Source organism: Salvia hispanica, chromosome 4 (genome assembly GCF_023119035.1).
Source record: "Salvia hispanica cultivar TCC Black 2014 chromosome 4, UniMelb_Shisp_WGS_1.0, whole genome shotgun sequence".
Classification (NCBI taxonomy): Eukaryota; Viridiplantae; Streptophyta; class Magnoliopsida; order Lamiales; family Lamiaceae; genus Salvia; species Salvia hispanica.
This window is the reverse complement of record NC_062968.1, coordinates 2,832,505-2,850,119: the sequence shown is the minus strand read 5'-3', so window position 1 is coordinate 2,850,119 and position 17,615 is coordinate 2,832,505. Positions and strand designations below refer to the sequence as shown.

The 17,615-nt window shown below is 35.2% G+C and overlaps 2 protein-coding genes across 2 annotated transcripts; one reads left to right on the top strand and one right to left on the bottom strand.

The window, feature by feature from the left end:
* Nucleotides 1-1,752: 1,752 nt before the first annotated feature.
* On the bottom strand, nucleotides 1,753-4,179 carry LOC125223845 (salviol synthase-like). Its single transcript, XM_048127143.1, has 2 exons — nucleotides 3,265-4,179; nucleotides 1,753-2,525 (listed from the first exon to the last, which is right to left on the bottom strand). Exons 1-2 carry the CDS (start codon nucleotides 4,150-4,152, stop codon nucleotides 1,902-1,904), a joined length of 1,512 nt encoding a protein of 503 aa, XP_047983100.1. The 5' UTR covers nucleotides 4,153-4,179; the 3' UTR covers nucleotides 1,753-1,901.
* Nucleotides 4,180-10,919: 6,740 nt separating this feature from the next.
* Nucleotides 10,920-11,763, top strand: LOC125217829 (protein ULTRAPETALA 1-like). The gene is made up of 3 exons (XM_048119378.1): nucleotides 10,920-11,097; nucleotides 11,207-11,516; nucleotides 11,595-11,763. Exons 1-3 carry the CDS (start codon nucleotides 10,920-10,922, stop codon nucleotides 11,761-11,763), a joined length of 657 nt encoding a protein of 218 aa, XP_047975335.1.
* The last annotated feature ends 5,852 nt before the right edge of the window (nucleotides 11,764-17,615 follow it).

Below are 17,615 nucleotides of genomic sequence, written 5' to 3'. Positions count from 1 at the left end.
TTAATATATTTTTCCAAGAGTTGTCTAGTTCAAAATCTTTATTTATTATTCTGGAATAAATTCCAACCGGCCGGGTTTCTGAATAATAAAACCTTTTTCGAACACCTCTTGAGGATATTATCAAACTGGACTCACCCAGCACACGATTCATTGCAATAACAATACTAGCACCTCTAGACATTGATCACCACTACCCAAGATATCAGGATTCTTGGATTGCGAAAAATCCGCACCATTTGATAAATCAAAGTAGTGCATAATCAATATCGTATGCTCAATGTTATATCAACAATGATTAAGAAATAACAATCACCGAGACCTCGTCTTTCGGTAAATAGCAAGAAAGACTTATCTCAACAGTTAGATCCTTCAGTGCTATACCACACCAGTGTCGTTTATTTCCTAAGGCAAGGAAACATGCGGACTGACACTGCAACCTTTCACGATAGGTAGCCAAAGTCTATCTAGGTTGTGAAATTCTATTTCTCTTCTACAAAGGACCGATTGCGTCACCTTCTGTGAACATCGTTCACGACCAGTCTACTATGTAGAAAAATTAGACTTGTTTGCTTCTTATACATTTAAATGTTTGAGAAACATCTTATAAATGCACAAGCAAACATCAATGCGATAAAATTACTTCTCGTCTTGGGTTAAAAGTGGATTGTAGAATTTATTGTATACAAGCAATTCTATCCGTGCAACATGCTCGAAATATGCTTTTGTGCAACATGCTCGAAATATGCCTTTTAGTATACCAATCCTAACAATATCTATATTTAGAGAATTTTAATTAATTGTTGATAGTCTCGTACAAATGATCTAGATTTTTTACTACACAAACCTAGATAATATCCAGATATTTTTATAACATAAAAACTAATTTTGGGTTGATTTTCATATATGTACATTTCAACAAGTTTCCCTACCATTTCGTGAATTATCACAACATTTTGAATTTTGTTAAATATTTTTTAGTTCGAATTTATGTGATGTAAGATATTTTCTAGTATATGCAAGCTATTCTTGGTAAATTATACAATGAGAAAGCTAAGTTCTCAAAATTAAATTAGTGGAAAACAATTCAGATATACAAAACTAAAATTAAATAGGGGAAATTATAATTAAAATTATAGGGAAACAATTTAGATATACAACATTTTTGAACCATCGAGAATCTTCATGGGCCACATTCGTTTCCTATTTTTCACGAAACAGAACCAGAATCGGCGATTCCTACTTAAACTCAAAATTAATTGAATGATTTTGAAATCCATTACGCAGAAAATATTATCTTGTTGTCAATGTTGTCGTCTGATTATTGAGTCAGGGTAGGTTGGTTAACTTTGACATCAAATTGACAACTGAAAACATCTCACACTATGAGTTTCAAAAGTCCATAGTATCGTACTTGACCATATTTTTGTCTCTTTCCATTCCATGACTTTTATCTATTTCGCAAAATTGCCACTTAATTAAAAATGTCTTGACATTGAATCTTTGTAAAAGTACTACTCTCTTTGTTCCCACATGGTTGAGTCATTTTTCTATTTTGAGAAGTTTCATCATAATTGAGTCATTTTTATATATAGTAATTTTTTTTCTCCCTCTTACTTTTTTTTTCCCATTTATTTAACACACTCAAAATCTCTTTCTTAAATTTCGTGCTGAAAAGTTTCGCCTCAACTATGAGGGAACGAAGGGAGTAGTAAGTTTGATGCGTACCAAATAAAAGTAGCCTATAACACACTATGGAAAAATATGATCAACGGAAGGAACTTTGATCATTTATTCATTATTTATGATAGATCAAGTGAGCTTATTGATACTGCCTGATGTGTTGGACACACTATGTGACAATATGTCTGGACCACTGAATTTTTATTCGCGAGCTTTGTTGATTATTTGGAAGGCAAAGGTCTTCTGATAGAAGGAACGACGCAGAGATCTTTGATCCTTCTAGACGTCACGCCGACCCCATCAGCCATGTCCATTTCTTGAGGCTTCATCCCACCACCTAATTTCCAGTCGAAATGATACAGTAGCATTGCAAGTGGGAGCTCAACGTTGGCGAGCCCGAACGTCATGCCAGGGCACATTCTCCTTCCCGCGCCAAACGGAATATATTCGAACTTGTTTCCCTTGTAATCCACCAAACTATCCATGAATCTCTCCGGCTCGAAACACTCTGCATTTTTCCAATATTTGGGGTCTCTGTTGACAGCCCACGCGTTGATGATGATTTTGGTGTCTGCTGGAATCTCATATCCATCGATCTCACATGCTTGGCCGCATTTTCGTGGAAGTAGTAAAGGCAGTGGCGGATGGATCCTTAGAGCCTCCTTCACTACTGACTTGAGATACTTGAGTTGAGGAATGCGAGATTCGTCTACGTATCCATCTACGTCGAAAGCCTTCCTCACCTCTTCTTGCGCCTTTTGAAGGACTCTCGGGTTTTTGAGCATTTCAGACATTGCCCAATCCATTGTTGTGGCTGATGTCTCCCCTCCAGCTCCCAACATATCCTTCATGTTTTGACAGATGAACTTGTTAGAAACATCGAAAAACTTAACATGTTCTTATATGTCAGGGGTATTCTAACTATTACAATCAGATGTAAGAAAAAAAAAAAAAAAAAAAAAAAAAACTAAAGTCGAGTTAAGGAAAAATCTAATTTCGCAAGATAATTTACGTCACACAAGTGATCTCAGACGGGGTATCGAGAATCGAGCAAACAGTGCTACTAAAGATGCTAAGTGATGCATAAACAAGCCAGGTACAAGTATTACTCAAAATTATTACTCCCTCCGTCCTTGAAAATTTGTCACATATTTCATTTTTCGCCCGTCTCTAAAAATTTCTCACCTTTCACTTTTACCATTTTTGGTAGTGGACCCCATATTCCACTAACTCATTCTCACTCACATTTTATTATAAAACTAATATATAAAAGTAGGACCCACATGACACCAACTTTTTCAACCCACTTTCTATTACATTTCTTAAAACCCGTGCCGGGTCAAATGGTGACAAATTATAAGGGACGGAGGGAGTACTAAAGAATGAAAGAAACAAAATGTGATGGAGAACAAATAAAACAAGCCAAATATAAGTCAAGTCGAGAAAAACTCTGTTTTCGAAAGATAAATTACACCCCACTACTACTCTCAGATGGAGTTCCAATAATCGAGCAAACAGGACTATTAAAGATGCTAAGTGATGCATGAAAGACGAGAGACGAGAGAAGAAAATTAGAAAACTAACCACGAGCACGGACTTGATGTTTTCAGTCGTAAGAGGAAGCTCGAGTCCATCTTCCTGAACCCGGAGAAGAACATCGAGAAAATCTTCGTGCTCTCCTCGCTCGTCCGCCTTCACATCTCTGTGCTGACGGATCACATCTTCAAGTATGCCATCAATCTCTCTATGCAAACCCCCAACTCTCCTCCTAAACCCACTCACCCCCTGAAGAAACTTAACCGAAGGAAAAAACTCAGCAACATCAAATCCAGCAGCACACTCCATCACCTCCTCAAGAATCGGCATCAGAGCCTCATGCTCCTTCGTTCGCTCCCCAAGCGTCGCTCTCGAAATAAGAGCGTACGTCGACGCGTTTAGCTCCGCCGTCAGATTGATCAGCGATCCTTCTTTCGATGCGATCCTGAGAGCGAGGTCGAGGAAAACTCTCTCTCTGAGCGACCGGAAAGAGTGCACGCGCTTGGCGCTGAGGAGCTCGAGCGTGCAGATTTTGCGGAGCTGGCGCCAGTAGTCGCCGTAGGGGGCGGAGGTGATGCTGGTGCAGTTGTAGGTGATGATCTCGGTGACGATGGTGGAGGGGCGGGAGGAGAAGTTGAGGTCGTGGGTTTTGGTGATCTGCTTTGCGGCGTCGGCGGAGGAGACCACGACGACGGAGAGTTGGCCGAGTTTGAGGTGCATCGTTGGGCCGAATTTGCGGGCGAGGATGTGGAGGGAGCGGTGAGGGACGGCGCCGAGGAGGTTGTGGATGTTTCCGATGAAGGGGAGCTTCCATGGGCCGGGTGGGATGTGGATATTTCTAGTTTTTGAGTTTTGGGTTTTGGATTTTTTGAATAAGAGAGTGAAGAGCAAGAGTGGGATGCATAGTAGTAATAGTAATGATGTTTGGATCTCCATAATACTAGCGTGTTGCTCACTAATGCTAGGTTGATGGATGATGATAGTGTTATTTATTTATGCAGAGGGTTAATTGTTGAAAATTGACGAATTTACTTTTCTTACAAAAGCGATGGCTTGAATTTTACTACTACATGGAGTAGTTGAAGCTGCCCGCTAACCTGAATATTTCTTTATTGGTCAAATTTGGGTTCTTTCTACATAGACTAGTTTTAATATAATTTGTCTTTATTTGATCTATTTTAAAAGATAGTACTACGACAGAAAGCGAGTGAAAAAGTTAATGGTATACGTGTGTTCTATTTTTATATACTCATTCTGTCCTATAAAATTTGGCACCATTTGATTCGACACGAATTTAAAAAATGTAATAGAAAGTGGGTTGAAAAAATTAGTGTCATGTAGGTCCTATTTTTATTTATTAGTTTTAAAATAAAATGTGAGTGAAATGAGTTAGTGGAATGTAGGGTCCACTACAAAAAATGGTAAAGTGAAAGGTGAGAAATTTTTATGGACGGACGAAAAAGGAAATATGTGACAGATTTTTAAGGACGGAGGGAGTATTAGTTTTGTAATAAAATGTGAGTAAGAATGAGTTAGTAGAATATGAGGTTCACTATCAAAAATTGTAAAAGTGAAATGTTACAAATTTTTAGTAATGGACGAAAATGGAAATAAATGACAAATTTTCAGGGACAGAGGAATACTATTTAGTATAAAACAAAAGGGTTATTGCCGATAAATACATGTACTTTAAATATTTTCTAGTTATCCCAAAATTTTAATTTTTTAAATCTAAATATATAAACTTTCAATTTTTCTAATTTTTTCCCAAAAATTAATTCTTCTTTAAGTTGAAGCTAATGTGTACGTCGGAAGTGCCAACACCCAACATGACAAAATGAGGCGAGTATAGACATTGGAAAATACACGAATCTTCCAAGATTTTCTAGAATTTCCCTGAACTTTCAGATTTTCTAGAATTTCTCCTAGACTTTGAAATTTTCAACTCCCTCCGTCCACGATTAAGAGTCTCATTTCTAAATAGCGCGGGTTTTGAGAAATATTAAGAAAAGTGGGTGGAAGAAAGTTAATGGAATAGGGGTCTCACTTGTATATATTAGTTTTAAATGACATGTAAGTGGAATAAGTTAGTGGAATGTAGGGTCTATTTACCATTTATGGTAATTATGAATCGGGATTCTTATTCGTGGACGGACCAAAATGAAAAAACGGGATTCTTATTCGTTGATAAGGCTAATTTCATGCATTGGTTATAGGGATGAATTTTGTGATTTCCTGGGTCTAACAAGGTTTTATAAGCCAGGTGTGTAGAGAAATCGCCAGCCCCAGGACGAAGATTGTTTGGAAGAAGAAGCTGGCGGGAAAAGTGAGCGGAAGAAGGAAGAGTTACTAGCCTAAGGAGCATCCAATTGGAGGGCAAAATGGGAATCACAAGAACAGTCTAGAAGCTCTACCTACTATAAATAAGAGCACGCGATCAACACGAAGATATCTTTTTTTCCACTTCGGCTCTTAGCTTAGCTTTTCCACTTTTCTCTACACACGCTTGAGGGGAATCATTCTGGGGAGTTCGTGTTTCGGATCTAGTTGTGGTGTAATACCGTCTCTATGGAGGCGAAGATACAATCGTTATTTGCTTTCAGTTTACATTCCGTATTTCCCCGAGTCTTCGCTGTTCGAAGCTCAATTGTGTTTTGTTATTCTCTCGTTGGATACTTCGTATTTTGCTATGGAGATTTCTATTTTGGTTTCAGTTATGATATTGTCCTTTTATTTGTTTGCTTTGGTAGATATTGTTGGCTGATTTGAGTTTGGAGTTTGAATTGCATGGAGATTGTGGTTGGTCGGTTGAATCTAGTTGAATCTGTGAAGATCGGAGATGAAAATGGTGTTTGATTGTTGTGGATGGCTTGGATCTAGAGTGGATGAAGCATCCGACGTATAGATTTGTCGCATTTGCATGGTTATGATGTTTTGAATTTTATTCACTTGTTTGCCTCGTCTAGTAGTCATAGATCTGTGTTAGTTTTAGTCGTTCTTTGTGTCCATCGGTTTAATTTCGTCTGTTGTTTCGCTCTTTGTTTGCTCTGTTTTTCACCGGTTGTTTCGTGATAAAAGTTAGAAAATATGATGTCGCTGTTAGTTAGTTCTTTTTGTTAGTTAATTTGCAGCTTTTTTCCGTCGTACTATGCCGTTAAGGAAATGGTCCCCACGTTTAGTTTTTCCCATGTCTAGGTTAGCTTAGGAAGTTGTTTACCCAGTAAAGTAGTCATTTCAACTACTTTTAGTCATTATGCATGTCCTGCCTAGATCTAGCTGTTAGAGTAGAATATTTCATTTCCAAGTCTAGGAATTAAATCTCAACCCCGAAAATTGCGTGGCAGTAGCCAAAAATAGCTTCTAGGTCTTTGAGCATGTTTACTTGCACATCTGTCTCTGTGGATTCGATCCCTGCTTTCCTGTACTAACATTTTTTTAGCAATAGCGGGTTGATGGTTTTGAAAAGGCGAAGGAAGTGATTGGGTGCCCAACGACAGGTAACTCAAGGATTCTCTGAGTTCCTAGACCCAGTGTCTAGTGGATTCTCTGGATCGGGTGATTTTATTTCAAACACACCTCGCTGACATATCGCACTCTTCATTCGTGGACGGAGGGAGTATTTTTTTTTTGCTAATTTTTTTTTTCTAATTTATTTAATGTTCAACACTTTTTAAATATAGATATTAATATTACTTTATATTTATTGATATTTACGAGGAGTGAATTAGTTAAAGTAATACTCCATTTCACTAACACTTTTACAATCACAATATCAGAATAAAAAAAATTATGAGCATGAATGTGATTGAAAAAGTTAAATGTTAGTAAAAATTAGTATCACCCATTGCGATGCACGGCCCATTTTTTTGTATTTAAACTTATTTTATACTGTAAAATGATTTAATAAATTCATAAAAATATCATTGTATGAAATCTGAAATCCTAAATATATAAAACTAAAAATAATTATTAAAAAATATAAAATCAAACATAGAAAAAAAATAACTCATACCGAATGAGAAACAATATTATTATTTCAAGTTCTAAACTCATATAACCAAATAAGTTTATAAGCTAAAAATTGCACACAAATCACATATCATTTAAATCACTTTTAGATCTATACCACAAAAGATCAATCACGAACACATGTCAATAAAAAAATGTATAAATATATATTAGAAGATAGTCAAATCGATCAAAATCATAAACAAAAATACAACAAAATAGCATGGAATATACAATCGATATGCATGCATTTAGTCGGAAAAAAAAAAAAAAAAAAAAAAAAATGGTTGCATACCCTAATAGTATTCCCGCATCGCCTACTTCCTATGTAGCTGCTACCAACCATACCATTTGCTCTTTCTCTAGCATCTCTAGTACTCAAAACTGTATTTGGGAGCACGGCCGAAGAGTATAAATTGTTACCCTCCAATCTTGAACTCCTGCATCATTATAAAGTACTCCCTCCGTCCCCGATTAAGAGTCACACTTTTCTATTTCGGTCCGTCCCCAATTAAGAGTCACACTTCATTTTTCCATAAATAGTAAGTAGGTCCCACATTCCACTAACTCAATTCACTCACATTTTATTATCAAACCAATATAAAAAATGGGTCTCATATTCCACTAACTTTTTCAACCAACTTTTCTTTAAATTTCTTAAAACTCGTGCCCGGTCAAAGTGTGACTCCTAATGAGGGACGGAGGGAGTATGATTTAATTTTGGAAAATTAGTAATTTAACTTTATAAGAGAGATTTCAACATTTATCTTTGGCATATCTTATATAAGAATGTTTAATTAGGTCAAAATTGTAACATTTCATAAAAAAGCCAAAAAGTTTAGATTAAATACCTAACTTAATGTGGAATATTGAAGAGAGAAAATGTGATTGTAAGTATTAAATGGAGAAAGAAAGAGGGTGGAATATTTAATAGGACAAAGAAAAAAGTGGTTGAGGTTATAAATTGGACACAGAAAATTACTAAAAGTAAAAATGTGTCATCTTGGTTGGGACAAACTAAAAAGAAAAGTGTGTCATCTTGATTGGGACAAACTAAAACGAAAAGTGTGTCATCTTAGTTGGGGCGAAGGGAGTAATATTTATTTAATATGTTTATAATTATGATGACAATATTATATACTAATGAGTAAATGACACATATATTCGAACATGAATGTTACAAAAAATGAGAAAAATAGCAAGGGGATTGCATGACACGCACACACGCGCTCTGATTGGGCACTAGCCATGAATGCATGCACGTGCGCGTGAGGGTGGGTTTTAGGTGTTGCCATTAATTTGTGTTGCCTTTAATTTTTTAATTAGGTATTTTAGGTGTTGCCTTTAATTTGTTTCGACATTTTATTTTATTTAGTCAAGTAAAAACTTTAAAAAGATAAAAATAATGATGATGTGGATAATGGGGCTGGAAGATAAATACTGACGTGGCAGGGAAAAAAATGGAGATGAGTAGATTTATAGGACAGACTATAGTGAATTCCCTGATACTTAATCTCTAAAACTGGATATTATTATTCGCAATTCATACATGTAACATCTTATCCTAACGCTTATTCGATTAACCAAAACTATCATAAAATCGAAACAACTAATTAAAAGAATTCTAAATTTTTTTATTTTCAAATAAATTGCATTAAATATTTTTTTACTATGGAACGAAGGGAATATTAAACATTGGGTTATACTCAATTAAACTCAATCTTCTCTTGACATTTTCTATTTTTCCAAAATTAGGTCTTTGCATAACATATATCTTTGGCAGAATCATACTCATCAGAATGCTTAACTGCTGGGTCAAAAACTGTAACATTTCATCAAAAATACATTAATAATTTAGATTAAATACTTGTCTAACATGCTAATATTTATTTAATAATATTTATAATTATGATGACAATATTATAAGCTAATATGTAAAATGACATATATATTCGATTAGGAATGTTACTAAAAATAAGAAAAATTGCAAGGGGTTGCATGACACCCGCAGCTAAGGACAAGCCCCCGCTCTAGCGGGGGCTTAGCATGTGCCGTCCGCCATTTTACATAGGGGAGTAGTCGAGGCTGTGGGAGAATGGGACGGTGGGAGAGAGAGAGGGATTAATTGGGGCAGGAGAGGAGAGAGAGTGTTGAGAGGGAGAAAGGAGGAACTCGAACTCCGTAAAAATGGATTGGGAATTTGGGATTCATTTGATTGGGAATTCACTAGTAATAAATTTTACTAGTACATTTTCTTAACGTATATGGAGTATTAGTTTTAAAAAGTGTGAGGAAAAGTTATTATTATATTTTAATATTTTATTATTATTTCTTAAAATTTCAAGAAAAACAATTACTCAAAATTTTGCTTCATATGTATTAATATACTTTATATATTAATTTCTTGTATTATAGTACTCCAGTAATTTATTTGTACTGTGTTATATATAAATTACTAATTTAATAATACTACTCCCTTTGTTCTTGATTTATAGTCTCATTTTGACTTCCGCATGAGTTAAAAAATGTGAAAGAAAGTAGTGAAAATAGTTATTGAAGTGTAGATCCCACTTTTTTAGTAAAGTGTGGGGATTCACTACCTAAAATGAAAAGAAAAAGTAAATGAAATTTTAAATTGTGGACATTACAAAATAAAAATTGAGACGTTATTTCAAAAACAAGTGGAGTACTTTTAGTAATTTTATAATATCCTTATAATTCATATGTGTTTATGTTCATATAAAAATGAACTACTCCTAATATCTACTTCGAATATAATCTTGGATACGTCAGGATAAAGGCTAGCCTCTTCCGCATATAACAAGGACGTGTTATGCTACAATTTTTTTTAAAAAATTTTAGCCCCGACTCCTTTAAATTTCTAATTTCGTCACTGCACGCGCACACACGCGCTCTGATTGTGCACTAGCCATGAGTGCTTGCACGCGCGCGTGAGGAGCGGACTGCAGCCAGAGAGCCTTGCATGCAACTCAAGTTGCTGACTTCTTCATCTCCGATCGTCTTTCAAGCCACCGTTGTGAATATTTGTATGACGTTTTATTTTCTTTTGTAGGAAATCTGTAAACGTTGTTCATTTATTACATCTTCCCGTTGGAATGTATCTTTGTTTAATTACTTGTGTCAAATTTGAAAAAAGTCAACCACAGTGAGATACATAAATTCGCTGCATTGATGTTATATATAAACGGGTGCACCGGTAAGTCTTCAATCATCGATTCTATTCATTTTGAAAATTTAAGGTTAGTTTTTCTTTCCCACTTTATTTTTCTCCACCCTAAATTTCTTTAGGTTGTAGCACTTAATTTCCTTTTTCTAATCTTCACCTATATATTGTGTGTGATCCCCTAACTATTTTTTTGATTTTTTCAAGCTTGAGTATTTAATTTGTTAATCTTCACTATAAAGCTACAGCGATGTACTCCCTCCGTTCCGCCTTATTAGAGGCGTTTCATTTTCTACACGAGTTTGAACGAGTGCAAAATATGAAACACCTCTAATAAGGCGGAACGGAGATAGTATTAATTACAGTACTATAAATTTGCTATTTAAGTTCCACGCACACAAATATATATACATGTATGTATTTTGCCTTAATTTATTTATTTTATGTGTCAAGTAGTTGTGCAATATTATTATGGTAGATTTTATTAACAACAATCTTGAATATATAGAGCATGTTTACCGAAGAAGAAATAGGCAATTTCCTTGGAGTGTTGCAAGTGACACCCCAATTTATAGAGATTGAATGTGGCAGCACCAATCCAAGATATGGTGACACAGCAGGCAATCTTAGGGTTTTCAGTGATGGGAAAGTGGAGGTGGATTGCATTTGTCGTGCTGATTGCGATAAAGGTAAATTAGAGATTTTCAAATTAGAATATTGTATGTGTGGAATCCCAAACTATTTTTTTTATGTGTTGCCCTGTCCTAGCTAGCTAATTGCTAACTAGGGTGCGTGCAGTTAGAGTATTCCCGGCGGAGTTTGCAAAGCACGCCGGAAAAATAAACGCTCACGAGAAGTGGGATAGGCAGATATGGGTGTTTGGCAAGGATGGGACTAAAATAGGGTTGTGGAGAACATGTTTGTTGAAGCATCACAAGCATACTTTCGTGAGGGGGGTGCGCCAACTCATCCATCGGGACGAGTTCATACGATGCTCCCAGTGCGACAAAGAGCGTAGGTTTAGTATGCGAACCAAGGACCATTGCAAGATCTATCATGACGCTCTTGTCAAACCAGATTGGACTTGTTCCGACATGCCAAATCATACGTACGTAATTAATCATATAAATTAAATATTGTGTGTACATTAATTAATTAATTAATTTGTGTATTGTGTTTATACTAGATTGAGTTGCAGTGTTGGTGAGGAGCGAGAATCTCGGAAAGTGAACAGAGGATGTCCAAGAGCTACGAAATGTGAGGGTTGCGAGCAATGTGTTTGTTTTGGTTGTGAGATATGTCGATTTGAGACGTGTGCTTGTCAATCATGTATTGATTTTATAATCAATATCTGATATTTTTTGGTTTAGAGTGAGTATGTAAAATGTACTATTATTTCTATTAGGCTCGCTCCTATGTTGTACTCTTAAAAAATAGTACTCCATCATTTCGTCACATCTGAATAATTTATGTGAATTTATACCCACATATATTAGAGAATGAAACTCAATAAATTACTGCAACATGTTTCTGAAATTACTGCAGACAATTTATTTTAATTTTTAATCGCAGCAATTTTACATTACCTCAATATTATCTCCAGCTAAGGACAAGCCCCCGCTCCAGCGGGGGCTTAGCCGGCGCTGTCCGCCATTTTACATAGGGGAGTAGTCGAGGCTGTGGGAGAGATAGGAATTAATTGGGGCAGTAGAGAAAAGAGAGTGTTGGGAGGGAGAAAGGAGGCAGAACTGGAACTCCGTAAAAATGGATTGGGAATTTGGGATTCATTTGATTGGGAATTCACTAGTAATAAATTTTACTAGTACATTTTCTTAATGTATATGGAGTATTAGTTTTAAAAAGTGTGAGGGAAAGTTATTATTATATTTAAATATTTTATTATTATTTTTAAAAATTTCAAGAAAAACAATTACTCAAAATTTTGCTTCATATGCAATAATATACTTTTTGTATTCATTTCTTGTATTATAGTACTCCAGTAGTTTATTTGTATTGTGTCATATATAAATTAGTAATTTAATAATACTCCCTTTGTTTTTTATTTAGAGTCTCATTTTGATTCCGCATGAGTTAAAAAATGTGAAAGAAAGTAGTGAAAAAAGTTATTGAAGTGTAGATCCCACTTTTTTAGTAAAGTGTGGGGATTCACTACCTAAAATGAAAAAAAAAAGTGAATGAAACTTTAAATTGTGGACATTACAAAATAGCAAATTGAGACGTTATTTCAAGAACAAATAGAGTACTATTAGTTTATTTTATAATATCCTTATAATTCATATGTATTTTTGTTCATATAAAAAAAATTACTCATAATATCTACTTCGAATATAATCTTGGATACGTCAGGATAAAGGCTAGCCTCTTTCGGCTTCCGCATATAACAAGGACGTGTTATGCTACACTTTCATTAAATTTTAGCCCCGGCTTCTTTAAATTTCTAATTTTGTCACTGCACGCGCACACTCGCGCTCTGATTGTGCACTAGCCATGAATGCATGCACGCGCGCGTGAGAGCAAGTGTAAGGAGCGGACTGCAGTCAGAGAGCCTTGTACAACTCAAGTTGCTGACTTCTTCATCTCCGATGGTGGGCAATAAACGGAAAAGAGAGGCGGATCGTCTTTCAAGCCACCGTTGTAAATATTTGTATGACGTTTTATTTTCTTTTGTAGGAAATCTGCAAACGTTGTTCATTTATTACATCTTCCCGTTGGAATGCAATAGGGAAAATCAAATTTATTACATTTGACAAAATATTACTCCTCTATTGTTTAATTATTTGGGTGGTAGTAATTAAATAACATGAAAATATTGGAATGTTATTGCATAGAATTCGCGTGCCCAGTGTGGTATGATTATCCCCAAGAGGTATTTGAAAAATGAATTTATTATTCAGAAATCTTTGCAGTTTGAATTTTATTCCATGAATAATAAATAAAGTTTCAAACCAGAAAAACCCTTTGGAGAATTAATTTCATTCAAGTCACATAGGAGACAAAGAATTAAATTGATGGATTAAGATAATCTTAAACGCGGGAAATATTGTAAAATAAAATGGAACCCAAGTTATTCGTAATTTAGTGATTTAGATGGGAGTGCACTATTTTTCTTTAGTGGAACAAAATAATATTCCATTGGATAATATATTAAATCATGGGTTAATTAATTTAACTAGATATTTATCTATTGGGTGATCCCAACATCTAATTCACTCCATGGATCCTCATTCTAGCCCAACAAGTCTTCTTATAAATAGTGATGTGATGTGGAAACCCTAGAATATACAATACACATTTCACAACTCCTCCCCAAAACCCTAGCCGCAATCATAGGCGTTCTCTCTTTCCCTCTTTGCCTCGGTTTTCGTGCCTTTGCACTAGGGAGAATAGGGTTCTTGTCTTGTTCTTGTTCTATCCTAATTCATAGGATTAGAACAAGACAATCTCGTGTTTTGTGTTGGTTTTCCTAGATCTCATCTCACTATTTATTGATTCTTCGAGATCCGCCCACACGGATGAACAATCAAGGACGTGGGGATAGAATGGAAGATTTGTGGTCAAGAAATCAATGATTATCGGGAGGTTCAGCAAGCAACGTCAATCCTTCAACGGATCGAGAGGTAACAATCAGATCTACATCAAATAACATGTTTGTTTGTAATTTTGATGTGTTTATTATAGATCTAGATTAATTGTATGAAAATTGGATTTAATCACATAGTCACCTAAATAGATCCGTAAGGACCTGTTTGATTTCTGTGTCTTCCGCTGCGATAACCCCAACAATTTTGACTTGACATTGATTTTTTTAACATTATAACATATTTTGAAGTGTGATTGCTCTTTTTATAGTATAAATTCAAAATTATTTTAATCAACATATGCTTTTTTGGTGTTTATATTTAATACTTGTTTAAGTTTATGTTCTTAGACATATGATTATAAAGTGTTATTACATTTTTTTGATATAAAACTCCAACTAATGATATTTTTTCTCATTTGAATTGATTAGTTGACAATGGTACAAAAAAGAAGTGACTTTAACTACCGTCGACAATATTAAATGAGTTCAAGAAAAAACAAATCAATCGCGCATTGCTCGAGAGTTGACATTAGGTAAGGCGTATTAAATCAGAAAAAATTAACTTCGATTTGGAATAATATAGGTATGTTATTATGGATGGCAGTATTCAATTCTATCAACAGTTGTAGATATTTGGACGTTTTGACGTTGATTTTTTCAGCATTATATACTCCCTCCGTCCCATAAAAATATGTGCACTATCCATTTTTGTCAGTACCACAAAAATATGTGCATTCCATTTTTGGAAAGATATATCAATTTAATAATGTAGGTCTTACTTTACCATATCATTCTCGTCCTCTTTCTCACTTTATCAATTTTGTCTTAATTCTCGTGTCATACCTATTACCAATATTTTTATGGGACGGCGGGAGTAGTGTATTTTGAAATGTGATTGCTCTTTTTATAGAAGAAATTTAAAAATTGTTTAATCAGAATATGCATTTTTGCGGGTTTTTCAGACTTATTTAAGTTTATGCTCTTAGTTGTATGATTATAAGGTTTTGTTACATTTTTTAATATAAACTTCGACTAATGATATTGTTTCTAATTTTAGCTGATTACTTGACAATGTTAAATAAATACAAAAAAGAAGTGGCTTTAACTATCGTCGACAATGTTAAATGAGTACAAAAAATATTAAAATTATTCGTGCACAGTGCATCGCACGAGAGATGAGACAAATTACGGAGTATTTAAACATAACAAATTAATTTTTATTTGGAATAATAGAGGTATGTTATTATGGATGGTAATGTTCAATTCTATTATCAGTTGAAGAGATTTTGATGTTTTGACATTTACTTTTTTGACATTATAACATATTTTGAAGTGTGATTGCTCTTTTTATAGTATAAATTCAAAAATATTTTAATCAGCATATGCATTTTTGGCGTTTTTATTTCAGACTTATTTAAGTTGATGTTCTTAGTCGTATGATTATAAAGTGTTATTACATTTTTTAATATAAAACTCCGACTAATGATATTGTTTCCATTTCAACTGATTAGTTGACAATGAATGTTAAATGAGTAAAAAAAAAGACTTTAACTACCGATGACAAAGTTAAATCAGTTCAAGAAAAAATAAATCAATCGTGCATTGCACGAGAGTTAACATTAAGTATGGCGTATTAAAACAGAAAAAAATCAACTTTAATTTGGAATAATATATGTATATTCTTGGACACAAGTTATTAGGCCCAAAATTATTAAACATTTAATAAAGATTAGGTACTCAATTGAACTTTATCTTCTCTTGGTATTCTTTATTTTTCTAAAATTAGGTCTTTGCATATAAATACTCCCTCCGTCCCCGATTAAGAGTCACACTTTTCCATTTCGGTCCGTCCCCAATTAAGAGTTACACTTCATTTTTACCATAAATAGTAAGTAGGTCCTACATTCCACTAACTCAATTCACTCACATTTTATTATAAAACCAATATAAAAAATGGGTCTCATATTCCACTAACTTTTTCAACCAACTTTTCTTTAAATTTCTTAAGACCCGTGTCCGGTCAAAGTGTGACTCCTAATGGGGGACGGAGGGAGTATGAAACATATTTAAGAGTTAGAAAACCAATTAGATTTTGTTTTCAAGTGTTGCTTTTCTTCGGCTATATGTTGTTGTGCAACATTACCACTAACTATGGAAATTAAATAACCAACTAACACTTAATCACACGTTTTATATATTTTTAATTCATTTAGTATCTATTTTAAATGGCCATTTCCCTACATACTCCTAAAATTCTTCTTATTTTCATAAACACCCCCAAAACTCCCTTTTTATATATTGTATCTTATTTCCATAAATATCCCCAAAACTCGCCTTTTATATATTGTATAGATGATCATTTCAAATACTTAAATCTCGCTACTAAAACCAACTGGGCTGGCAATAATTTATGCATTATTAAGTACGTGTATTTTGATATGAGACACAAAATTGTTGGGGCCAAGTGCCCCACCTCCTTCTATATATCCCGTCAAAGACATTCTATACGATCCATATCTTAGAGAAATCACAATTAATTAATTATCTTTTGTTTCATCATATCTTTTTCATATCTTAGTTTTCTTATTCAATAAGTTAGGGTAGTATTCTAGTATTATAAATAGGAGAGCTTGTTATTATATTTAATCATCAAATCAATGAAGCATTGATTATATTATTTTGGCCAAGACCTTGCGTAATGCTTTGAATCCATAATTCCCTACGCTACCTGCTGCCCGACGGAAGGTCTCCGCGCACAGCCAAAACGTATATCTGATATGTAGCCGTTGCCCGATGGGTCGAAACCCGCGCACAGTCGCCCAGATCCTTATCTCCGCCGACCCTCACGGGCAACGGATTATCTTTATCTTGTTATTTTTCGTTTTATCAGATCTTTAGGGATTTAGATCCGTGCTTTCATTGAGAGATATCATGTCCCGCTTTCATAATAACGGGAAAGGAACTTGGGGGAGCCACCGCCCGGACACTTTTCCGAACGGTTCTTCCCACCGCAACAACCTCGGTGTCCGTCGTGATTACCTGGGACTTCAGCGACCACTCTTGGACGAGGAGCCGTCTACTCGGCCTTTGGATGACGGCAACAACGACGAATCCATTAGCGGAAAACTGGATCAATTGCTGGATAGACTGGATAAATTTGATTCTTGGAGGGATGAAACGGATCGCCGGTTCGATAATCTTTAACCAAACCCCAACCGCATGTGTGATCAGCAAACAGGGTATGACGACGACGATGATTCTGATGGTGACGGGGCACGACGGAGACGTAATTGGGAGGGGGGGTCTCGCCCCAGAAACCCTAATTTTGGCGTGCGTGACAGCCCGCAGAGAGATCGATATTGTCGCGAGGGGAGAAATCACATGGGTCATGTTGGGACCCATCAGGATATCAACAACATCGTCACCAAATAGGCGGGTATAATCAACAGTTTAATTGGCCAGCCATTTGTTACGACCCACCATAGTCGCGACAACCCTCTTGTTGAGAACCACCGTCTCGCCGTACATTGCGAGGATATTTGGATTATGATCAGCCACCACTGGGTCGTTGGGATATGCCCGACTATCGCTGCTCGCAGACATTGC